A 26,384-nucleotide genomic window follows, 5' to 3' on the forward strand; every position below is an offset into this window, starting at 1 on the left:
CCTGGGACTTGTTTGCGATCCCTCTGTCTCCGAGACCGTATCTGGAAACGCATGCACGCCGACATGGGGAACCCCGCCGGCGCGGTTTTATTAATCAGCTAGTATATTTAACTCCTTATAACTTCTCAACGTTGGAAACTGAAACAGAAACTGCATATCATAAACACAATAGAAAACTTAACCCTGCGTCTACCTTCTTTCGTCTTCCCTAGGTCACTCCTCTAACTTGGAGCTCTACATCCAACCCCTTAACTAATTAACCCCATTAAGGGTGCTAGCTCCTAGTCCCCTGGTCTGTTGCGGTCGTGGCCATAGGCTTCCTCTTCTATTTGGAAACACTACCCCTCCCCCCCCCTCCCTGCAATTCGGAACCCTTCAGACCGAACGTTTGTCCCTTGTCAGTCTGTACTACCTAACCTATCTATCCCACTTTGGATAGTGATCTGCAAGTCCCCCAGTGGCCGTATGTAGAGACCCATCTATATGTACTCTTTAGGTGCAACGGCAATGATATGACTCCCAGCTTAAGTATTTCATTATCTATAGACCTCCGGCGTCTACGTTGTTGGGTCACATAGCTGACCCTGTGCTAGACATCCTGGTAACTCAAGCTGGGAGGATATCCCCTCATCTGGTACTGGGTAGATAATGATACGGGTTGTGATCTCTAATGAATGGCCGTGGAGCTCACCTCTCTATTAATGTTGTTCATAGTGATCCCTGTGGTGGAGTTAGGATCTATGTGTGAGCTTATAGGCGCAATACCTGTAGGAGATGCATATACCTGTTAATCTATCCAGTTTAGGGAGATATCTGTCTTCAGGGGTTATATGTCATCCCCCATCCCCCCTCTACCCACCCCCTCCCACCCTCATCTCCCCTCCCTCTTCCCCCCTCCCTGTTACCCCCCCCCCCCACCCCCCCTTCCCTCAAAACTTTTTTATTGTGTGTGTGTGGTTGTTTGTGCAAGGCCATCGATCTGGTGGGTAACCCCAGTCTGGGACCGCCATGTCCGGTCTCCCGCAGTGTGGTCTCGTCGCGATCGCGCTCCTTCCAGGCTCGTAGCTCTCTGCATCCTCGGGGGCAACCCTGTGTCGGCGCTCCTCTTTGGCCATCTTGGGGAGGATCCGAGACTTCCACATGCGCCACTGCTGCTAGTTCCCACCACGCAGGCGCCCGGTACCAGTTCTCGCGAGAGGGCGACGCTGGTCGATGACGTCACTGGAAAAGCCCGCGGAGATCAGTGTAGGTCCCGCGCTTCTCGGGGATGGAGCGAGGCAAGATGGCCGCTGTTCCGAAAACGTGAGTGGATCCTTCTGCCTTGCTGGGTTCTGCATCTCATTTCTAGAGATTGGTACGGGCTGTGAGAGGGGTCCGGTGCAGTCACAGGGTCAGTAGGGGCTTCAATGGGTTTGGTTCAAACTGTATAATGCCGTGGTTGTGGATAAACAGGGGCGGCTTATGGAGGGCTCATTGTCTCAGCTGCGGGTCACTATCTCGGTTTATGGGGACGCGGGAGCGTCATCTTGTACCGCCACGTGGTGAGGGGGACTCAGTGCTGATCCCAGGACCCTCTGCAGAAATCCCTCAGTGTCCTCCACTTTTTTGAGGGTATGTGTCACCCCGTTCTTAAAAACCATTAAAGCACACGGGAATAGCCAGCGGTACCTTACTTCTTGGTCACGCAGTGTTCTGGTAACGGGGGCTAATGCTCTCCTTTTTGCGAGCGTGGCCATGACAGATCTGGTAAACTTGAAATTTTATTTGCTCAAACTCCACCACCTTCAGTTCCCTTGCTATCCGGCATGTTTCTTCTTTGGTGCGGTAACAGTGGAATCTAAGCACCACGTCCCTCGGGGGATCTCCTTGCTGAGGTCTTCCCCGCAGCGCCTGGTGGCACCTGTCCAGAACCAGGTCTCTGGCCGCCATGTCTGGGAATAAATGTTCTAGCCACCTCGAGGTGAATTCCTCTGGGTCTGTGATAGATTCTGGGACCCCCCTCAGCCGTATGTTACAGCGCCGATCGCGGTTCTCTGCGTCCTCATTTTTATCTTCTAGGGAAGTTATCTGTGCCTTTAGGGTGGATATTTGAGTCTGCGTTTGTACTGTGGTTGTAGCTGTCTCATCTGCCCTGGATTCCAAAGCGGCCGTACGCTCCCCCAGTGCATCCACATCCTTCCGAAGTGCCCATAGTTCAGACTTAAAGAATTGTTTCATATTGCTGCAGAACTCCTTCATGTTCTTACATCTCATTACAGCCATATTGTCTGGTTCTTCAGGTGAGGAGTCCAGTTCTGGGTCTGCTGATGCTGTCTGCACTGAAGATTCAGGTATGTCCGCCCTGGCAGCCTCTTTGTTCTTAAAATAATTAGACACCGGCTGTGTTTTTTTCCTTAAAGTTTTGGTTGATGCCATCTCTGTATATTTAGACACGTTGTGCAGGTTCTGAATTATGCAGTTACTGTGTTTTTGCTGGAGTTAGATCGTTTTGAAACGCCGGAGGGGATGGAGCTCACTCTCTAAGCTGCCATTTACCTCCCTGTCCACGCCTCCTTTCTACAAAGAATATTCTAGCCAATAAATGGGGCAAACATGAATCCCTCATTTAAACCCTGAGGTTACAGAGTCCCCAGGGTATAAATCCACTTGGCCTCTTTTTTGAGGAGCTCTCAAGTCACCCCTTCTGATTGTTTCTGGGAGTTGATATTTACCCTTGAAATGTAGGTTGGAAATGTCACCTCCATGTGCACTGTTGACGTGTTTGGCCAGCTACACAGTAGCTTTATTATCTATATCCAGGGTGGGCAACCCTGTCGCCATTCGCCACTTGTGGCGAATTGGCCGTAAAACTGTGGCGAACAGGGCCGCCGGGACACTCAACCCCCCCCTTTCCCGTTCCCCCTTCCCCTTCCGTGGTAAGGAGCGCGCTCCAGCGGTGTGACGCGCTCCTCTCCCTCCAACACCCCAGCCCGCTCCAGCAGGCGCGTGATGCGCGCTCCCTCCCCTGCGAGGCAGCTCCATGACATGCTCCCCCCCCACCCCCAGCATGCTCCAGCGTGACGTGCTGACGGCCGCCCGCCACCACTGCCACCCGTCACCACTGCCCCCCTTCCGCGTGCCACCACTGCCCGCTCGCCACCACTGCTGCCCGCTGCTGCCGCCGCGATCTGGTAGGCATTGGTTGGGGACGGGGATGGGTGGGGGTGCTTTCAAGGATGCTGGGGGGAGATGAAGAATGCTGAGGGGAGATGAAGGGTGCTGATGGGAGATGAAGGGTGCTGATGGGAGATGAAGGGTGCTGAGGGGAGATGAAGGGTGCAGGGGGGATATGAAGGGTGCAGGGGTTATATGAAGGGTGCTGAGGGGAAATGAAGGGTGCAGGGGGAGATGAAGGGTGCAGGGGGAGATGAATGGTGCTGAGGGGAGATGAAGGGTGCAGGGGGGAGATAAAGGGTGCAGGGGGGAGATGAAGGGTGCTGAGGGGAGATTAAGGGTGCTGAGGGGAGATTAAGTGTGCTGGGGGGAGATTAAGGGTGCAGGTGGGAGATGAAGGGTGCAGGGGGGAGATGAAGGGTGCTGAGGGGAGATTAAGGGTGCTGAAGGGAGATTAAGGGTGCTGAGGGGAGATGAAGGGTGCTGAGGGGAGATGAAGGGTGCAGGGGGGAGATGAAGGGCTGGTTGTGTGTATGTGTGGCTCGGTGTGTGTGTGTGTGTGGCTGGGTGTGTGCGTGTGCGTGGCTGGATGTGCGTGTGCGTGGCTGGGCGTGTGTGTGGCTGGCTGGGTGTGTGTGGCTGGCTGGATGTGTGTGTGGCTGGCTAGGCGTGTGTGTGGCTGGCTGGGCATGTGTGTGGCTGGCTGGATGTGTGTGTGGCTGGCTGGGCGTGTGCGTGGCTGGCTGGGCGTTTGTGTGTCTGGCTGGACATGTGCGTGGCTGGCTGGTTGTGTGTGTGGCTGGCTGGGCGTGTGCGTGGCTGGCTGGATGTGTGTGTGGCTAGCTGGGCGTGTGCGTAGCTGGCTGGGCGTGTGTGTGGCTGGCTGGATGTGTGTGTGGCTGGCTGGGCGTGTGCGTGGCTGGCTGGGCGTTTGCGTGGCTGGCTGGGCATGTGCGTGGCTGGCTGGACGTGTGTGTGGCTGGCTGGACGTGTGTCTGGCTGGCTGGACGTGTGTGTGGCTGGCTGGTTGTGTGTGTGGCTGGCTGGGCGTGTGTGTGTGGCTGCGTGCGGGCAATGGCTGCTTGTATCTTTCTTATGTACCCAGTCACGTCCTGGCTGTGCCCCTGATCATGGATTTGGGAGGGAATGAGATGAGGGTGGTGAAATGAGATGATGGGTGGTGGGGTGGACCGAGAATATATAAATAACATACCACCCCACCGAATTTGTGTGTGTGTGTGTGTGTGTGTGTGTTTTCATCATTTACGTCTGACACAGTTGTTACTGAGTAGCCAAAGTGTTCATGTTTTCAATAAACTTGTTCAAACAATGTGAGTTTTAAATATTCGCCTGCTCAACATAATACCTAAATTCTTACATGGTGTGGCTATTTTCACATCTAATTCGCCACACCTGTGGCTACATTGAAAAATTGGTTGCCCACCCCTGATCTATATATTAACTTTTAATACCCTGCGTTGCTTTGAAGGACCTTTTTTAATTTATGTCTACTCCAGAGATTTGAGTACTATCTATCTCAACATATACTTCACTAAGGATATACTTAGTTTGTTGATTTGAGATCTCATTTACTAATTAATCATTAACAGCTTAATCATGTACTCTCATTGAGTGACAATAATCAGGCGTGGTTATAAAGATGTGTGACTGTCCGGTATATAATTGACAGACACAAGACCTTTTCAAGTACACATACCACCCTGAGGCACCAGCAACGTATCTATCTTGTAGGTGCCAGTTACTCTAAGGTTCCTTCTACTACTACCGTTACCAGTTCGGTATACAAGACTGGGAGGTATCTAGTTTAATACTTTTTAATTGTGTTGTGTGTCCATCCTTTCACTTAGTTTACCCATATACACTAATAAAGGTTAATTTTAACTATTTGTATTTACCATTACATGAGTGCTTGTTTAAAAGGGGTTCTTTTTCTTGCCTAGGCAAGTGTAGATGTTATATAGTTAATGAACAGGTTAATTTCTGAGTTTCCCGCTTGTGCGCTTGCAGAGTTCTTCAGCGTAATGTGAATTGTGCGTAGTTGCAGGTGGGTTTTTAATCCTAAATTCCTTTGAGATCAGGTTCCTTCTCAGGTACCAGAAATCCTGTCACCGAACCTTCCCAATTGTATGAAAGCCAAACACTCCCTGGGATAGAATAACCGCTTTCCTGCCAACATTCATTTCTCCCCATCTCACAGTCACACAGATCCACTAGCATCGCCTATAACTACTTATTAAGGGTTAAATGCCATAAAGCCAGTTAAAACTAGTTGGTAGCCCAGTGGCTCACTCAGAACATTGGTTCTGGAAGTCCCAGCCCATAATACCGTGCACAACAGTACATCTTATATTAAACCAATGTTAATAAAAATACTGTTATATGTCTCATGTCTTTGGGTTTGGGGAAAACAGTAAAAAGCTGCACTTTATTTTCTATTAGCCTATATTCCCCACACACTATCAAATAAACTTAGCCTGGACTTTAAATCCCTTTACAACCTTATCTATGGTTGGAGAACCCATGAACCCCTATATAGGTTCTGGGTGACCAGGACAGTAGCTGGGTATCCCCCCATAACCTAGGGACCCCTTATAGCTTATTCCGTAAAATATATCTATTATACTCCGTGTACCTACCTTATTTTGAGATGTCTCAGTAGATATAAGCTACCTCACCATAGACACACTATTTAATGTGTTATAAGTTATAAACTTGGTATTTGGAACTTATATTCTACCCAACTCCTGAAGGGATTTTAAATAATATACACTGTAAATAAAGGCACAGAGTCACTTATTATTTTGATTAATAAAGTTTTATTATTTTATTTTAACTGGATTCCTGATTGTGGGCCTCATGCAGAGAGGATAGAATTTTAAAATTGGCGAATTTCATAAAAAGTAGCTTTTTTGGAGAGTTTTATTCTCCATATGCAGAAAAGTGCGAATTCTGCTATGTTTAACATGGATGCGTGTGGCGAGTTTAAATTGGCGAGATGCGCGCTTCAGAAACGTGTAAAAACAAATTCGCGCCTTTTTTTTCCCCTTTACTATAGGCGGCGAGCGCCATCTTGCCATCTTTTCCTGGCGCGGCAAAAATGCGAGAATCGCGCCATTTTCTTGGCGCGAACAGCCGCTACATGCCGTTCGCACCTCTCTGCATTCGGAGAGTTTTAAAAATGGCGCGATGGAGGTTCTCGCCAGCCGCGAGGCGAGTTTTAGACATAGGAAAAAAAAAATGGCGCGTTTTTCGTAACTCGCCATTTTCTGCTGTTTTCTGCGCGAAATTGAACAAAAAATGCCGAGTTTTGAAATAACGATGCTCTCTGCATGAGGCCCTTAGTTTCAATATCAACCCATTACATATACTGAGTATATGCATGGACTATTTGTCCAGGTGATACCTGAAAAACTTACATAGAGTGCAACCAGTGGAGGAATCTTTATTGTCGCATAATTATACCTTTGCACATTCTGACAACACTTTCTCTGCAAAACCCCCCTGGAAACTCATGCCCTAGCAATCCCTGCTCACTGGCATACCCAGAAACTCATGCCCTAGCAATCCCTGCTCACTGGCATACTCGGAAACTCATGCCCTAGCAATTCTCTGCTCGCTGGCATACCCGGAAACTCATGCCCTAGCAATCCCTGCTCGCTGGCATACCCGGAAACTCATGCCCTAGCAATCCCTGCTTGCTGGCATACCCGGAAACTCATGCCCCAGCAGTCCCTGCTCGCTGGCATACCCGGAAACTTATGCCCTAGCAATCCCTGCTCGCTGGCATACCCGGAAAGGGAAGAACACAGAACATCTTTATTGTCGCATAATTATACATGATGCAAATACAACGGTTGGGATCAAGAGCTGACACTCTTGAACACCAAAACATAGAACAGAGGTAACCAAATGTGCCTAACCTTTATTAGAGAGCCTAGTTAACCCCTCACCATCACACACTATGCATATGGATTATGGTGACCTATTTATATTTAAACACACAGATACCAAACAAGCTCTGAGAAACCCCTACCATTACCACATTATATATATAAATAATATATATGTGTGTCAAAAGGAGTGCAAGTGGGCGTGGCTAAATGTATAGAACAAAAAACAGATAAAGATGCCCAAAGCTACTTCCAATGTGACAAAAATACACAATGCAATACCTATATATCTCTTGAAAAAATGGGTTTCTCAGAGCTTGTTGGGTATCTGTGTGATTATTAACTGTGTGCAGTTTTTCTCAGCTGCTTTTGGGAGGGTAGTGGCCCCTCTCCCCCAAGGTTTAAGCTTGCAACTCCCCACTTTCCAAGTTGGCAGGTCAGTTTAATTTTGCCAGATTACGACAGATCCAATGTGATCATTCTTCCTTTAAATATACAGGTTAATAAGAATTTTAACCCAGGGAGTGTTTGGACCTGCTATGGTCATGCCTTGAAAGTGGCAGCAGGCTTAAGACGCTTTAGCCAAAGTGTTCAACTAAATTACCCTTTTTTCAAGAGACTATATAGGTATTGCATTGTGTATTTTTGTCACATTGGAAGTAGCTTTGGGCATCTTTGTCTGTTTTTTGTTGTACCTATTTATATTAATTTAATCATTGCCTATTTATTATTTGAAGAAGTCGCTTTGGTAGTGACGAAATATGTAGTGATATGTTACGGACACGGGGTGTCTGTGGATTTCCACAGTCTCACTGTTTGATGTCATCACGCTGGAGCCCTGCTCCCCTCTTACGCTGGAGCCCTGCTCCCCTCTTACGCTGGAGCCCTACTTGCCTCTTACGATGAAGCCCTGCTCCCCTCTTACACTGGAGCCCAGCTCCCCTCTTACACTGGATCCCTGCTCCCCTCTTACACTGGATCCCTGCTTCCCTCTTACACTGGATCCCTGCTTCCCTCTTACACTGTATCCCTGCTCCCCTCTTACACTGGAGCCCTGCTCCCCTAGATAGATAGATGTGTGTGTGTGTGTGTGTTTGTTTGTGTGTGTGTGATGCCCACACCATGTTGCAGTCTCGTTTGTCCCAATTTAAGGCTGGAAACACTGAATTTTCTAAGCAGGGGTGTATTTACAGGGATTAAATCAAACAACGGGCCCACTGTCCCTTTAAGAAAAAACAAATAATAAAATAAAATCCTATCCCTTTCGGGGATCTAAGTACACATTCAGCTCCAACCCTTACTAACCCGGATGGATAGCTAAGCTCATTCCACCCCAAACAGATTATTATTGCAGAGCATATAAAGACTCTGTAAACAGCAAATAAGGGTTTGGCTTATCTGTAAGTCCAGGTTTTGGTGCAGACGTCACTGCTTCAGCACAGCACTTTCTCTGCAGTGTCTCTCACTCTTTACCAGTTTCTTTTAACAAGCTTCCGTTAACTGGGGAGCTCCTCTGTCTCCCCCTTTTCTGTGGGAAAAAACAGTCTCACAGTGCATGGCAGCTTCCAATCTTTTAAAGCACACCCTGACTATTCAGAGTAAACTGATTAGCTTCATTAGTTAGCAGCTATTGGTTTCTCTTTGAGGAATTAACTCTGCGCTGCCAAAAGTCCTATAGCTGCCCTATTCAGCCCCTAGAGGACAGCAATGATACCACAATATATATATATACCTTGATGGGTATCATTAGTGTGAGGTTGGTTGTAATAGCTAAGTTGGTTTGAATATATTCAAACCAACTTAGCTATTACAACCAACCTCACACTAATGATACCCATCAAGGTTGAAACATGTTTGTGAGTGGGTTTAATGGCTTTGCATCTCATCCCAGGATCTGTCTAAAAGCTGTGTTTAAAACAGCATGCATTGGCTTGAGGATTTGCTTGTGTAATACGAGCTTGAGACAAAAGGTGGCACTGAGTGCTCATTTGCATGTCATTTCCCAGAATCACTTGCTGCAGAGGAAGCGCTGTATGCTGGGCGATAATGGGGAAAGACAGGGTTGCAGACCTTTATAGGACATGCAAATGAACATACAGTAATATTTACAGTTGTTTATGCTTTACTGTGGAGGGTTTTTGTCACTTTTTTACCCACCATAACCTTAATATATATATATATAAACACAAAAACAAATAGTAGTGCTAGTAAGTGATAAATAAGTAATAACTTGTGCAGTGTATTATATCGTGAGTGTTATAATATAAACAGAAATGTGAAGTACATAGAATAATGTAAGTCTTGTAGTAGATAAAAAATAGTATATAGAGGACATGCTGGTGTTAGCATCGGCACAGTCTATACGGACTAGGCAAGGCTTCTATATGGTCATGCCTGACCAATGAGATAAACAAAAAACAAAACACAAAGAAGCGGCAGTTCCGTATGTAAAATGTAGAGTGGATTTTATTATTCTAATAACCAGAGTAGTCCTAAGGACCAATGCTAGACGGGTGTGATAAAAAGCAATCAGTATGCAATAAAAGTCATCAGCAGTAATAGCAAGTGACATGTATGAGTATGTGAGACAGACTGAATAAGGAGGCAGAGCAGAGAGTAGAAACACTAATGGAATAAATGGTTAATGGTAGTCTGTATGGCTAACAACATATATATATTGTATATACACATACAGATACACACACATGTAGCAGTAGTTTAACTAGTGTATGTGTTATATACAGTAAGAAGGTAAGAGGATACATGTAATATGGACGCTCTCTAATTCAGCCTCGTGTATATACATTCCTCTGGTATATATGTGCCAGCTCTCATCACGTGAATGCTGCAGGAGAAGTGGGATAATACTAGGTGGTCTGCGATACCCTTCCTGTTTTATTCTATGATAAAACCACACTCTAAGTACCCACACATACATGGGAGACAGCAGATGTACACACAGGTAGTGAGTATCACCGTCTCTGCATTACAGCATGTGAGCCCCTGTACAGAGATCAGACAGATAGCTGGGGGGGCTCAAGTAATTACAGCTCCATTCTCACAGTCCCCTCTGCGGGTTGTGTAAAAGTGCTGGGTTTTCTCCATTTTGCAGCCTCCCTCCTCCCCACACAGAATATTATCAGTCCTTAGAAATGACCAGAATATCTCCTGCTAGGGAAAGGTCTCTGCGTTACTCTCAGTGTTTGTAGGAAGTGTGATGTTCTCTGCTATTTATAACAGGCGGATTATACACTTCTAGCCCAAATTATTTAGATTGTTTGGAGGAAATCACATTTATACACGCAGGAGCTATATATATATAGAGAGAGAAATATAATAATTTTGCCAAAATATCTAAACTGTGTTGTGTGTGTGTGTGTGAGAATATGAATATATATGTATATATGTGTTTGTGTGTGTGTGTGTGTATATATGTGTGTGTGTGTGTAAACTAAGGGCCTCATGCAGTAAGCGTTGATAAGGGAATTATCGCCATTTTATAGCCAAAATTGGGTTTGAAATTCAGTAAGCGCCGATAAGTGCTTGATTTCACCAGGTTTCGGAGCCGATTATTTTGTTATGGCCAGTCGGCTGCCGATAAGCCTGTTTTCGCCACTGATCGCCACTTTTTTAAATCGGCTGGATTCAACAAAAAAAATCAGCTTATCGGGGCTGATCGGCACTATGAAATTGAGATGTTATGGCCAATTTCTCCCGCCAACTAAAGTTGGCAGTTTGGAGGGGAGAACGATCGCTAAGGCTGCCGGAACGGCACTTAGAAAAAAAAATACTTCTGTACATCAATGGAGTCAATGGAGCGGGAACGTATAACAGTATAGTACTGTTTACGTTTCATTGCTCACAATACAAACGTCATTTGCATTACAGTGTGGGGGGCATTCCCTGCATTGTGTCACAGCTGACGTGTATTATTTGCATAACATTGTACTTTTACATGTTGTCAGCATTTGCGGGTCACATTACTCAACATGTGATGATGTGTCAAGGGAAAATACTATACTCAACTCTTAAAGGAGAACCTCACATCATATCACACATTTTACTGATCTGAGCGACAATTATTTACATGATGTTACACATGTCACACATGTCACACATACACCGTATATTCATCTTCCTTTACATTACACAATGCTTGTAATGTGTCACGCATATTTAAACGTTAATGTTAATCTGTATTCTCATGTTTACATATAGTTTTGGGTCCTCCCTATTTTCATGACGTCACTTATTGGACGATCAATCACATTGCATGTTTACATTGTAACCGTTGCATTACAAGCACTTCAACCTAACTTATACACACATGTACAGTAATTCATCATTGGGACACCTTGTAAACTCATTCTATAGCAACTATCCTCCTTACAGAAATGCATGCATATGCACACGACTATTCATTGTTGTCAACATGTCACAATAACATGGCTAATTACACATGTTACACAAAACTTTTCCCACGTCAATCTCAGCCTTTTTGTCTAATTACATGACTGACTCTTGCGTTCAGAAGTTTTACATGCATTGCACATGCAACTATTTATTTGCAAGCAATGTTTGTACAAAGCTTCACGTCACATCATTGGCAAATATCATCATTCCCTGCAGAATACACACAACAAATACTTATAACAACAACTGCACACAGCTTGCCACAGAAGTACTTTATTATGTTAATGTAACACCTTGCATTTTACTATGTCACCTGACATCATCACATACCTATTTAAAGGACGCCCATTACCTGCTCATTCACAGCTACTCATTTCAAAATGTTGAGATTGTTTAGGAGACGGAGGAACATTCTTTTCTATGACATGCTTGATGATCAAGAGAATCATATAGGGCAAGGGAGGGACACACCGAGGGACAGTGACAGGGACAGTCACGCGGATACGACAGGGACAGGGAGAGGGACAGGCCGAGGGACAGGTAGAGGGACAGGAGATCAGAGGAGAAGACAGAGGAGACAAGTTGTGCCTCGTCCGCGTCTGTACAGGGAGAGAACCCTGTTAAATGGGATGAGTGAGGAGGAGATAGTAAGTCGCTATCGTTTGAGTTCAGCAGCAATCTTATCTCTTTATCAGGAGATAAGGGGAGATTTAGATTTTTTCACAGCCAGAGGTCGTGCAGTCCCTGGGCTTGTTAAAATGCTGTGCTCATTACATTATCTTGCTTCCGCGTCATACCAGACAACTGTGGGCATAGTGGGCGGGGTCTCGCAATCTACATTCTCGCGGGCCTTGACCCAGTTTCTCTATGCACTCAATAGACGCGCTAGGAATTATATTCATTTTCCTACAGAGGCGACAGAGTGGCTGGAAGTCAGGACTGGCTTTTATAATATAGCAGGGATACCATGTGTGCTGGGTGCAATCGATTGCACACGTTGCTTTGATTGCACCTAGTCAGAGTGAGCATGTGTACCGCAATCGTAAGCACTACCATTCACTCAATGTACAGGTGGTATGTGATGCGACGATGAGGATAATGCATGTGGTACCCAAATTCCCTGGTTCCAGTCACGATTCCTCTATCCTGAGGAACTCTTCAGTCTTCCATGCGTTCGAAGAGGGACATTTTGAACATGGTTGGCTGCTGGGTGAGTACACATTTACATGTTCTAACACAAAACACATTTTTATTTAGGAATGTTGGCATTGTACAATTTGATCACTAATGTCAGCTTATGTGTGCTCCATTCATTATAGGTGACTCAGGATACGGAATTAGGCCGTGGCTCTTGACTCCGGTGCTAAACCCTCAAACTGAAGCAGAGGAGAGGTACAATGCAGCCCATATATCTACAAGATCTGTTATAGAGAGGACATTTGGCCTACTCAAGACCAGATTTAGGTGTCTGGACAGAACTGGTGGGGCTCTTCTATACAAGCCTCAAAAAGTGTCTGATATTATCCTTGCCTGTTGCATTTTGCACAATGTTGCACTCAGGCACAATGTACAATCAGACCTAGCTGAGGCTTTGGTAGACGAGCATCCCACCCATGTAGCTGCTGAAAATGAACAAACAGCCAGTGGTGGCCAGACACGCCAGAATCTCATCAATTCATTTTTTTCTTGTAAGTAAAAACATATATGTTCCAAGTTATACTTTTATAGTTACATTATGTTATCTTAACAATAATGTTTTTTTATATACCCTTCTGGTAGGACACAGATGAATATGGGTTGCACACCTTTCTTTTCTCTGCTGTGTGCACAAAGGGATGTGGCACCGGTATGTTATTGTTGCACAGGTTATATAATCCCTCTTCAATTGTACTTTAGTTGTGTGTATGTGAATACAACTGGGGTAACAAAGCACTAATATTTTAGCATTGTGTTGTTCCTTATGCTAACACAATACACATATTATGCCCATACTCATTCATGCTTCTAGTATGCTTACATACAATGTTATTGGTGCAGTGTAACATGTACATCCATATGATGTGTACACCAGGCTGATTTACATTTTGAATGTCATTAAATATACATGGTGTTGCACATTCAACACCAAATACACACTTTGCTGTGTTGTTTACGGTACTGAAGATGGCATGTCAATGTTTGCAATTTATATATTGTTCCTTTGCATTATAGGTATATCTCCAGTATGACTGATCATGGTATGTATATTTGCTGACATCTCTCATAAGATGTGCCTACATCAATCTTCCTATAATTATTTGAAGTCAAAACCCAACATATTGGTTTAAACACAAATGTAACATATATGTACTTTCTGTATCATGTATATGCATTTAGCTACTCTTGACCTTTCATGTGCATTGTATTAGAAAATGATTACTCCCATTTCATCACATTTTATGTATGTTTCCTTATAAATTCCATTAATGTAATATAGAGGTGTTTGGAGACAAGGGGATTACTGTACTTATTTGTTTACTTACGGGAGCTCATTCATCACGGATGAAATTGACTGATCATAACACTCCATGCATGAATGCCTGTAATCACAACAATGCGTACTACATCTTATATTTAGCAATGTAGGTGTTTTTTAATGCTAGGAATTAATAGTCAACATTAATTTAAATTTGTGACATGTGTATGTATAAGTCACACGTGTGTGGATGTGTCCTACATGTACCAAGTGTAAAACTGTTAACAGAAAACACAATTTTATCGCAAATGTTACTGTCATTTAGCATTTCTAATTTACCAATATGACAATGTTGGTAATATTTTTGGAATATAAATCACGTCACTTCATCATTATCATGATGATAATTATCAAGTATTCTCACAATTGTAACGTCAATCACGTGCACATTAGCATAGACACACTTTTTAAGACAACTGTTTGTGTCTGTATCAATTTGTGTAGGATCCATGTATAACACCGACAAATGATAACTCCAGCTTTATTATGGTAGCTTATATCATCATATTGACTATACTATGTATTTTTAGAACGTTTAATAAACACAGTAAACTATAGTTAGTTAGGTTAATGAAATATACACAGAAACGTACTTCATTACATGATGTTGATGTCATATTCAGAACATCATGCATTGTAGGGGACCACAACATCTGGCCAATAACATTATTTGCTACAGTCCCAAACCATTTTATCAACATACCCATGTAACAAGAGATTTTTAACAAAAAATGGCTAGTTGGTTGTAAGTGTCCTTTACATTGGGAGAAGGAGTGGCTCAGTGAGTAAAGACACACACTGGCACTGAGAGTTTGAAGCAGGGGAGTCTGGTTCAATTCCCGGTGTCGGCTCCTTGTGACCTTGGGCAAGTCACTTTATCTCCCTGTGCCTCAGGCGGCACAAAATCAATTGTAAGTTCCACGGGCCAGGGACCTCAGCCTGAAAAATGTGTCTGTAAAGCGCTGCGTACAACTAGCAGCGCTATACATGAACATGCTCATATTATAATTATTATTATTGTTACATAGTTTCGACAGTCATACGTTCCATTACACAATAGAATACACAAATGTGTTAGCAGAGTGGGAATGGTTGTTATATATAAAACACACCATGCCATAAAATGCTAGTAGTAATTAAAGAACACTCACTAAAAAGTCATGAGGCACTCTTTTGCAACATCATTATGTTAATTAAGTGCTTATGCAATATAGGCATAAGGGTATCACATTTTTAATTGTTTGTTAATAAGCGCTGCAAGCAATATAAAATTAGTTCCATATGTAGTATAGTAGTCGGTGGCTCCTCCTCACAATCATCTCATATAAAGGTAGACTCTTCTGAAATCATACATTGATCCGATTGTATCTTCCCCGACATCTCTGAAATACAGCAAACACATGATGGTCAAATATGGCACCTTACTATATATGTAACCGTGACAACGCGTTACACAGCTCTATATGATTGTGTACATACACACGTCACTCACTTATATGTTAGAAGTACAAGTGTACATCAGTATGTAATGTTTTTTTAAATTTGTAGCAGGCATAACTATGTATATGATGTGAACGTTGCCTGTATACTGAAAAATGTGCGCGCACATCTTAGTGTGCGCACGCACTTCACGCTTGGCTGCACTAACTGTTAGCGCATGCGCAAAACAAAGCGTACGTTTTGCGTTCAATACATCTTGAAAATACCATTAAACATAAAATCTTTATTTCAAATACAATGAATACGAAACTACATTCGTTCTAAACGAGTACATCTGTATTCTTTTTAAACAGACGTGTTTGGACAGAAAGGACGGCCGATAACACAATGCGCAAATGCAATACGTGTGACGTCATGTTAAACCAGCGTGAAACGCACGCTAACACTCCTCCCACTCAATTAACATTCGGCTAACGCCCAGTTGACGCCTACAAACACTGAGCCGCACACATGACACACTGCAGTTACCGTTACTATAACAAAACATGACAGCCAATAGGCTTTGAGGCGCGCACGTCGCTTGGGGGCGGGACTTACACCCGTAATCCTTTTTAAGGACGCCTTGGGCCATGACAAGGGTCCCACGTCATACGTGGTGGACCCGCTTTTAAATGTTGTAGATGTAGCATGATAACAAAACAGGTATGTGTTAGAGTTATGGTAAAATGTTGCTAATATGTTTACAGTGATAGGAAAGTACGTATATTTATTCCGTCAGCAATGTGTACTACTCTTTCAGGTTCTACTATATTGTATTCGGAAACAATTTATTTGTGATCGCTACATGTTATGCAGTCTGCAATGTTACGCTGTATCCACGCATTGAAAGGGAAAATGGTGGTTACAAAAAAAAAAACATTTAAACGCAGAGTCAACTCATAACGGTTGTTATATTTACCATTCTTCTAGAATTAACTCTTCGTCTGGCTGCAACTGGTCGCTCCAGAAATGCAAGGCTTTTCATCCACGCTTGACCCACCCGCTGAATCCAGTATGACACACATCTCCTCCATGAAGTGCTCATAGGAATCGCCACTGCTTTCTTCAAACAATTGGTCGGGAGGTAGGTTCATTTCTTCGGGTACCCATTCCAATGCATTTTCAGCTGAAAGGCTTGGTACATAATCATAGTAGTTTTGTTGTTGTACAATGTGGGTTTCAGGAATGGAGGGTGCAGATATTGCAGCAGGTATCGATTCACACGGAACAGTAGTAGCGGATCCATTGCTATTGGCATTAGGAATAAATATGCCTTTAACCACAATATATGTGCCCTCTTTCACGGTGAAATGTTTTTCTTTGGCAATCTTCCAGAAACCATAGTTGTCTTCTAGCTTATCCTGCACACGTTCAAAAAAGTCATTAGTTGATAAAGTGAATCTTATTGAGGAATTAAAATTGCGCGCATGCCGACGGTCTTGGTAATAAGGATATTTTGCTCGAATCAAATCATAGATTTGGCTTGTGCTCGCTTGGTGTCCGCAAGTTCTCAAAATAGCTTCTGACACCATGTATTTATAGCCTAAATTCGGATTCATAATTTTCACGAATTCATCAGCCATTGCAGATTAGCACAAAAGATGTGTGCAGGTATCTGTTCTTTGCTCATCAAAATGAAACTTCTCAATGGCTAACAAATTGCTGTGTTTCCTTTTCAAGGTCAACAAAAGTATAAACTGTAACTCCTTATTTCAAACGCCAATTGGATTTGTAGTTTTAATTGCTTGAACATTTGTGGTTTGTGATAGCCGCATGTGGGACAAACATGTATCCTTTTTTTATCTCGTTTCTGAAAACATTACTACACTTTTAATTCAGTAACATTGAGTTTTCTTGAAAAATAACAAAGAGCACTGTGTGAAAATAGTGCTTAGACAGCCATATCAGTAAATACACACACCTGCAAAATGAAATGTTTTTTTCCCACCTACATTTCTTTGTGTATTTGAAAGTCTGGTTAACTCCCTGTCTGCATGAGTTTAAATACGTGTGTATCTATATATATATAAATATATCTCTCTCATAAATATATATATATAAAGTGTATATTGTACTATATGTATATTGTGTGTTTGTATGTGTATGTGTGTATATATATATATATATATATATATATATATATATATATATATATATATATATATATATATATATATATATATATATATATATATATATATATATATATATATAATTTTTTTTTTTTTTTTTTTTTTATATTGCAGGAGTACACACAACATATTGATGGCAGTAAGTAGGCCTTGTATGAAACCTATTTAAATGGTGATAAACATGAGTGAATTAAGTAATAAACATTTGTTTGCGCCCAATAATGTTAGAGGCTCACACTTAGTATAGTTCTCAAACATTAGGCCTGTATTATTTAAATACTGTGTTTTCACAAGGAAGCATGAAGTGTATGTTTTTTGTAAATACATCTATACCAGTTTAGATAGTACTATATATACATACACACACACACACACACACACACACACACACAGTGTGTGTCTGTGTGTGTGTGTGCATATATGCATACATACTACATATATATTAGTATAAATTCAGAGATGTTCTTGAAACAAGAACACATAAATGATTAAAGGACAACATTACAATGGCCAGCAAAGGTAAGTAATATTTAACACAAAATCCTGCTGTACACGTACAAGAAAGATGTTTGCAGTTAAATAGGTGCTTTTATAATTGCATGTGAATAATATGCACATGCAATGATTACATCAAGTAACACACCCAAATGCAATGTTTTGCTGCAAAGTCAATGGCAGCTTCTCTAAACTTAGCAACTGGCTCCTGGTGGACCATTACTGAACAGACGATTAAAACATAAATATTTATAACACTATTCATTAATTAGGAGTGTTAACATTTCCAAAACTTCACGTGTACAAGAACATATTTGAAAGTTTGGAAACAACACAGTCTTCAGCATACATACAATATTAATTAGATAATCTGAAGTCAACAAAACAAGGCCAAAGACATATTTTGTGAATTATACAATTTATTTTTTTTGTTCCTTTTGAGAGCGAGTAACAGGCCTGCTTGTTGTCTCTTGAATTTTCCTTTTTCGTTTGCCACCAACTTTAGCCACAACAGAGCCACTTTGAGTGGCCTCTGGCACTTCTCGGGCAGGGCTTGTGGCCAGTGACTCACCTACAGGGCTTGAGGCCATTGATTCACCTACAGGGCTTTCGGGCAGTGATTCACCTACAGGGCTTTTGGCCAGTGATTCACCTACAGGGCTTTTGGCCAGTGATTCACCTACAGGGTTTTTGGGCAGTGAATCACCTACAGGGCTTGTGCCCACTGACACATGTGAGCAAGTTGGTAGACACTGCACAAGTGATGGTTGGTCTGTTTCATGTGTGTCTTTTGTTGTTTTTGACCAAAAACTGGTCAGTAGTAACTGCTTGTGTTTTGATTTTGTGGCCTCCTTTGTAGGTGTCAGCTGCTGAATTTGTACAGATGGCAGCGGTAGGATGTCGTCAGGAACCTGCACAGCAATGTCTGCTACTTGACCGGTAACATTCGGACCTGGTGAATGAAGATCAGAAGCATGTGGTGAAAACTGACCAGCATGAACAGATCCTGCCTGTGAGGTGTTCAAGTTGAATTGTGGTACATTAGTCATTCTCAAGTAATTAGCTTGTGTTTGCTGAACAACTAATGCTTCGAATGAGGTGTTGATTTTTTGCAACTGTTTAGGCACTTCAATGAAGACTCTGTGGAGATGTGCCAATTGTGAAACTGTTTCTTCCTGCAGTGCAATCATCCTTTCCAGCACTGTCATCAGGTCAGAATGGCGACGATTTTCTGCTTCCACAATTTTTCCCTCAGAAGCTACAATTGCATCGTATGTGGTATTTGCTGGACGATTTGGCGGTAAAACAGTTTCAATTGGAACCTCTTCATGGTCACTTGCTTGTATTTGTGTGTCTATGGCGGCGGCATCATCATCATCATCATAATCCTCTTCATCATGTTCTACAAATAAATGTACACATTATTAAATGGCATGTTAATCTCTGCTGTGTTACTATGTAATTCTACTGTGTCATAAGTAACAACTAACATGTTTCCATACATTTTATAACCTCACATTAAAAACTACCTTGACTTAAGAATAATGTTTGGACTCAGTATGAAATATGAGTGAATGAAAACTTGCTCTAAACTCACAACTCCTACATGATAGTTAACATCAGTAACACAATACATGTTGCCTTACACTTCATTTTCACATACACTAAGTAATCCTATTTAAAGAACATGTGCAAAACAAATAATGAACATGACAACATAACATATAGAAGAGCACATATTATATGGCCACCAACTGATACACTCACCTTCTAGGTGTGTTGAGCTGGCTGACCCAGGTGAAGACACTTGTTCCGTCTCAGGTGACACATGTCCTCCAGGGGCAACTATATTTAACAATAACATTAGTTTTACATTTACATGTGTAAATATTGAACAAACAGTTATTGTATGTTCTGTATTTATGAGTACCTAACAGCATCAGTTCCTTTACCCAAAATGTGTGTGTGAAAGTGAACATAAATAGTTGTAATAACAATGTACATGCCTGTGTACTTAGAAGTTTTGAGTTCCCTAACATACAACATACTATGGTTCTGCAGTAATGCGTGAGGAAAAATACATTAAATTTGTACATAAAAATCATATGTTGTGTAGTGATATCAGTATCATAATGTACATAACTATCATGAGATGACCATTCACAATGGTTATCATGAAGGTGGTCATATTGCAAAAAGTGTTGTTTTTGGTAGAGGATATGTGTGGTACATTAATATAAGATGTGGCACACCTGAATGTGGCTGTGACTCAACAAGACAACACATGCAGTGTGTGATAATGTGTCGTTGATAGTAGTTCAACTATAGATATGAGTGAACTAATGTGTGACGTACGCTTTGATAAGTAATGAGTTGTTGGGGCATTTAGTAGCTAAAGTTAAGCTTTCAAATGAGTGTGATTAACTTCAGTTGTGCTAGTCAGGTTGTAATAACGGTATTCCCTTCCCCAAAAAGCCTAATCAGCCACACCTTTCAATTACTTGAAACAGGTGAAAATGGTGTGAACTAAGTTGACCCTAAAATGAGCCTGTAATTAGTGTGTGCTGAACCCCACCCCCTCTGTTGAAGTGTATGCTGTGATGAGATATTAATTGCAGCTGCTTTAACACAATGGTAGATGAGCTAAATAGTCGTGTGCAGTTTTTAAGTTATGAAAACAATGACATAACATATGATACGTGTGCCTCATTATGCTGTCTGTATATGACTTAAATCAAAAATGGACCTTTTCATTAACAACTATAGATGTGTTAGTGCAAGTGATGTTTGTAGGCCGTTGCATGCAATATATTTGATGCATGCTTAAAATAGGCAGTAATGTCATGTTTGTCGGAGTAAAATAAATAAAATACACAATAATATTATACATATTTATGTTCTGTACCTGTAGCTAGTAATAATTTCTCATTAACATGTGTTACACATGTGTACTACCCTGTTGTTCCCCATCTTCGCCCACCATCAATTGATTCCACTGCAGCAATGCATTTTGGGAATTCACATGTAAATGAGCACGCAATGGCACGTGCTATATTAGTTACTGCTTTTAGTAGGACTACAACATATATGTCTATTTTGAGATATATATATATATACAGAATCAGACATATACATATATAGATGCAGGTATGCTTATATTGTGAAGATAGTATAAAAAGCAGTGTAAATATGCAAAATAACTGTAAGCAACGACACGCCTAGTACATTAATATTTCTCACCTGGTGGAAATTGTGAGGGATAAATTCCAATATCCCGGTCACCAGGTAAGCCTTCCACGACGACGGGAAGTAATTTTGCCCGAAGCAGCTCCTCCAATGGACTTAATATGAGACGTTGTGGTGTCGGCCCACCTCCAGTGCCAGTAGCATGCACGCGTTGGTGTTGTATTTTCTTTTTCAATTTGGACCTAATATCATCAAATCTCTTGTGACAATTCCGCTTGTCCCTCACATGATTCCCACACGCATTGACACCAATGACTATTGTGTCCCACATTTCTTTTCTGCTTGATGAACTTGTCCGCCCTTGAAAAACATATAAAATATATGAGGTACATTAATAATAATAGAAGCACCAGTTTCCTACACTGCTAGCTGTTCCAAGAGATAGCAAACATGCTGTTTTAGGTGTAATATGTGAAGCACATGAGCATTCACTACTAAACCTATACATGTAAGCAAGGTTGCATTCATATTGTATGCAGTTATGGCAAATTGACCGCCTGTGTTTAGTTGTCCTTGTAAGGCATGATAAAAAGCTGTGTTTCCAGACTAATTAACATAGAAAGATATTCTGAACCCATATTTGCATATGAACAAAACTCAGATGACCTAGGATCACATGTATTTGAATAATAAATGTAAAGGTACACTTACCTAGTAAATGTCCATAGAGACTGTCATAGTGCTCCAGAATGCCAGTGACAAGAGCTGTATTTTCCTGGTCATTGAAGCGAGGATTACGTGGCTACTCCACACGTTTCTTCTGAGCAGGTTTAGGGTCAGAGCTTGGCTGGTGCTGACTGGACTCTCCTTCTTCCAATGGAAGAGCCTCCAAAAGCTGCCCACCAGCAAGCACGCCACCACCATCCACCCCATCAGCAACTGCGCCACCAGCAGCACTCACAGCACCAGCACTCCCACTCCTAGCACCAGCACTCCCACTCCTAGCACCAGCACTCCCACTCCTAGCACCAGCACTCCCACTCCCAGCACCAGCACTCCCACTCCCAGCAACAGCACTCCCACTCCCAGCAACAGCACTCCCACTCCCAGCAACAGCACTCCCACTCCCAGCAACAGCACTCCCACTCCCAGCAACAGCACTCCCACTCCCAGCAACAGCACTCCCACTCCCAGCAACAGCACTCCCACTCCCAGCAACACCACTCGGTGCACCAGCAACATCACTCCCCTGAACAGTACGTTCACTCCGACGCGTACTCCCACGAGTAGCACTCCCACTCCCACCAGCATCACTCTTCCCACGCTTTGCGGGCATACTTCCAGCACTCACAAAAAACAGACAATAAATGTACAGCCAATCACACGAAACACTTCCACATATAAAACAACACAAAGATGTAAACAAAACAACAATGGACAAAGTTCACCCAATACACAACAAGTCTCTCAGTCAATATGCAAATCTTCAATCAGCCAGCTCTGTGCGTCTCTCTCTCTCTCACTCCCAACAACACAGAGAATGATTAGCAGTACACGTTGCCTTTAAATATGGCGCGCAATCCAATACATGCTTGTTTCGCCTGATTCAGCAAGATTTGTGATTGGGCAAACTAACAGCACTCCGCCACGCACGCCGATACACCTGTGTGTGATCGGCTAATCATCGTGAGAGTGGGCGGATTTGTTTTCGGGTTGATTTTGAATGTATTCGGCACTTACTGCATACGGAGAGGAAAAATCGCCAATAACATGACTAATCGGTAAGATTGCCGATTTCACATAATCGACGCTTACTGCATGAGGCCCTAAATCTGTACAACAATCATTGAGATGCATGTGCCTCTTGCCTAGAGCGTTGATAAACTTATTTGCTGTTGAATAGTAAACTATATGAATTTTCTGTTCTTTGTTTGCCCTTACTTTCTTTTTCCTGCCCCCCTGCCCTCCGTTTTCACTTTAACCCCTTGTATACACAATTAGAACTGGCTTCCTCCTCTGGCGACTTCCTCAGTTTGGTGATTGCCGCACAATCCAACTATTAAAAGAAGGAGATAAAAGGTGACTTTACTATCAAGATCGCACATCGATTGTCAGCTCTTCGGGGCAGTTTGTACTTTTATACTGGATGCAGTATCCCTGATTTATATGATATTCCCATGTATTGTGCAGGGTCCCTGTAAGGCACAGGGCTGTTCTATACATACACACTATATATGCTGCAGGTTCTCCTCTGATAAGCAGCTGAGACAGGAAAGAGAAACAGCGCTTACTGCTTCCAGCTCTTTTACTTCATTATTTTCTGGGGAATTGTGGAAAAAACCTGATTAATAATAAATGTAACACAGAAATAGCAGGGAGAGACTGAGCTACAGGATGCTGAATTGTACAGACCATTCTTAATCCCTTCCCTTCCCTGACACAGGACCCACTAACGCCAGAAACACAGCATCCCCTGCCTGCTCCTGGGAATAAAATGCTGGGATTCCTTTGGGACATCAGTTGCTGAATTTATTCCTTGTCAGGAATCAGCAAACATTGAGTCGCGCTGATTGAGAGCTGCCCTTTATATTCCTGTCACTGATTCCTTGTGTGTGGCCCCACTTACTCAGGGGCAAGCACCTTTGGGAGATATTTTCACCGTATTAGTATTTTCTTTGCTTTACTTTCTGACCTGAGTAACCACATACACACCTGCTTTATCCAAAGCCTTTTATTCCCAAATTGTACATGTATTATTTCAGTATTAGATATATAAAAAGGAGACATTCTGCCCAACAAGAAACCTCAGGAATTCTTCAATCCTTATGTAACACTAGCACAGTATATAGCACCTACAGATCCCTCACATACCTTTCTCACCTTGACGTGAATCCAGAACTCATCTATAAACTCAGTCTAATGTCTGTTCCTATGTGAAAGTGTTTGTGCAGAGTATTTCTAAGTGCTCCTTTGAGCTCCTTGTTTCTCAGACTGTAAATTAATGGGTTTAATAAAGGGGTAATAACAGTATAAATAACAGACACCAGACTGTCACTAATACCAGGGTGACTTGGTGCGGGACGTAAATATGTAAATAAAAGAGTCCCATAATAGATAAAGACCACAGACAGGTGAGACGTGCAGGTGGAGAAAGCTTTGTGTTTCCCTTCCTTGGTCGGGATCCTCAGGATTGTACGAAAAATGTGTATATATGGGATAAAAGTGATTAATAAGGCAGGTAATGCTAAAAATACCGCTGCAAGAAATATGAGCAGGATGTTTATGAAGATGTCAGTGCACGAGAGCTGTAACAGGAGGGACAGGTCACAGAAGAAGCTCTGGATAATATTTGGGCCACAAAAGTTCAACCTGTGTGTACAAAGTGTATTTATCAATGAGTGGGAGAATCCAAGAGCCCACACCACTGATGCCAGTTGGACACAGACTTCCCAAGACATGATGTGACTGTAATGCAGAGGGTGGCAGATGGCAACGTATCTGTCATAGGACATCCCTGCCAACAGGAACATCTCAGAACAGACAAACAAGATAAAGAAAAAGACCTGAGCTCTACAAGCCGTTAGGGAAATTGTCCTAACGTCAGTGAGTAAGTCAGCGAGCATCCGAGGGACAGTGACAGAGGAAGAGCCGGCGTCCAAACACGCCAGGTTACCAAGGAAGAAATACATTGGGGTGTGAAGACGGGAGTCATTGTGGATAAGATCGAGAATGAGAAGGTTTCCGGTCAAAGTCATGAGATAAATGAGGGAAAACAGCAGGAATAATATGTACCGAAACTTTAGGAGATCAGAGAATCCAAGAAGGAAGAATTCATGTGATATTGTTTGGTTTTCCAGGCGTATGTTCATCATCAAGTCGCCTGTATTGGAAAATCAAACAAGACACAATATTACAGGTGCTGAGAGGATACACAATAACACAATATTACAGATGCTGACAGGATACACAGTAACACAATATTACAGGTGCTGAGAGGATACACAGTAACACAATATTACAGGTGCTGAGAGGATACATAGTAACACAATATTACAGGTGCTGAGAGGATACACAGTAACACAATATTACAGGTGCTGAGAGGATACACAGTAACATAATATTAAACATGCTAAGAGGATACACAATAACATAATATTACAGGTGCTGAGAGGATACACAGTAACACAATTAGACACATGAACCAATGCTGTAGAAGAGATAAGTTAGTTAAATTAACAGAGAATAAAATAGCAGCTCACAGCATAATGAATAAGGAGCAGAAACAATACATGAAACCTGAGTTATATATGAAGAAATGAATAATTCCTAATTTGTGCAAATCATGTGCGATAATATTTTAGTGCTGTTCACAAATATACATCAGTGCTGCGTATCATTACTCACCAGAGAGCATCCTGTGCTGGGGAGGGAGCTGTTCCTGTGCTGGGTGAGAATGTGATGTTTGCTGCTATAGTCTCTACAAGCCCTTTCTTAGGAATTAGACACAGCCATATGTGCCTCTCTTACCTGTATGTGATCACACGCTGTGAGTCAGTGTATGATGCACAGTGTGTCTCTCACTCACCCACAGCTCTGCCTTATATAGCTCACTACTGCCACCTGCCACCTTTCTGGGGAACTAATTAAAGTTACTAATTTTTGGTCAACATCATGGGAGAGAGATATGTGGGACTGTATGGTAGGGAGAGAGAGAGATAGAAATATATAGAGAGAGATATAGAAAGAAAAATGAATTAGAGAGAGTTTATGGTGGTTTATTTTTGTTTAAATTTTTTTTTATTATGAGCTGTAGCAGCCAGGGGGTCTGTTGTGCGTGGGGTTGGGGGGGGGGGGGGTCTGCTTGTTTCCCTCCTGTGCAGCTGAGGGAACATTTTTAGGCTCAGTTGGCAGTGAGGATAGAACAGTAAGGGCAGCAGTTAATATTGCAGTTTATTTTCCTGGTACATATTTCTGTGGCTGCTGCAGCCCCAGTTGTGTGTATGCATAGTTACATAGTTACATAGTTACATAGTTACATAGTATGCATCAGGCTTATTCTAACCTGTCTGGTTTGGAAGGGAATGACCGGCATAGCCATCC

At 42.4% G+C, this 26,384-nt stretch overlaps 2 protein-coding genes and 1 long non-coding RNA gene across 4 annotated transcripts in view; 1 reads left to right on the top strand and 2 right to left on the bottom strand.

Moving 5' to 3' along the window:
• Positions 1-26,384, top strand: part of LOC142463628 (uncharacterized) — a 125,810-nt gene that overhangs the window by 22,381 nt on the left and 77,045 nt on the right. The window lies entirely within an intron of this gene.
• Positions 1,681-21,645, bottom strand: LOC142463647 (uncharacterized). The gene is made up of 4 exons (XM_075566613.1): positions 21,339-21,645; positions 19,866-19,943; positions 18,755-19,500; positions 1,681-2,472 (listed from the first exon to the last, which is right to left on the bottom strand). Exons 1-4 carry the CDS (start codon positions 21,613-21,615, stop codon positions 1,681-1,683), a joined length of 1,893 nt encoding a protein of 630 aa, XP_075422728.1. The 5' UTR covers positions 21,616-21,645.
• On the bottom strand, positions 24,015-25,205 carry LOC142463009 (olfactory receptor 1G1-like). Its single transcript, XM_075565202.1, has one exon. It carries the CDS (start codon positions 25,154-25,156, stop codon positions 24,188-24,190), a length of 969 nt encoding a protein of 322 aa, XP_075421317.1. The 5' UTR covers positions 25,157-25,205; the 3' UTR covers positions 24,015-24,187.

The sequence above is a fragment of the Ascaphus truei genome, chromosome 11 (genome assembly GCF_040206685.1).
Source record: "Ascaphus truei isolate aAscTru1 chromosome 11, aAscTru1.hap1, whole genome shotgun sequence".
Classification (NCBI taxonomy): Eukaryota; Metazoa; Chordata; class Amphibia; order Anura; family Ascaphidae; genus Ascaphus; species Ascaphus truei.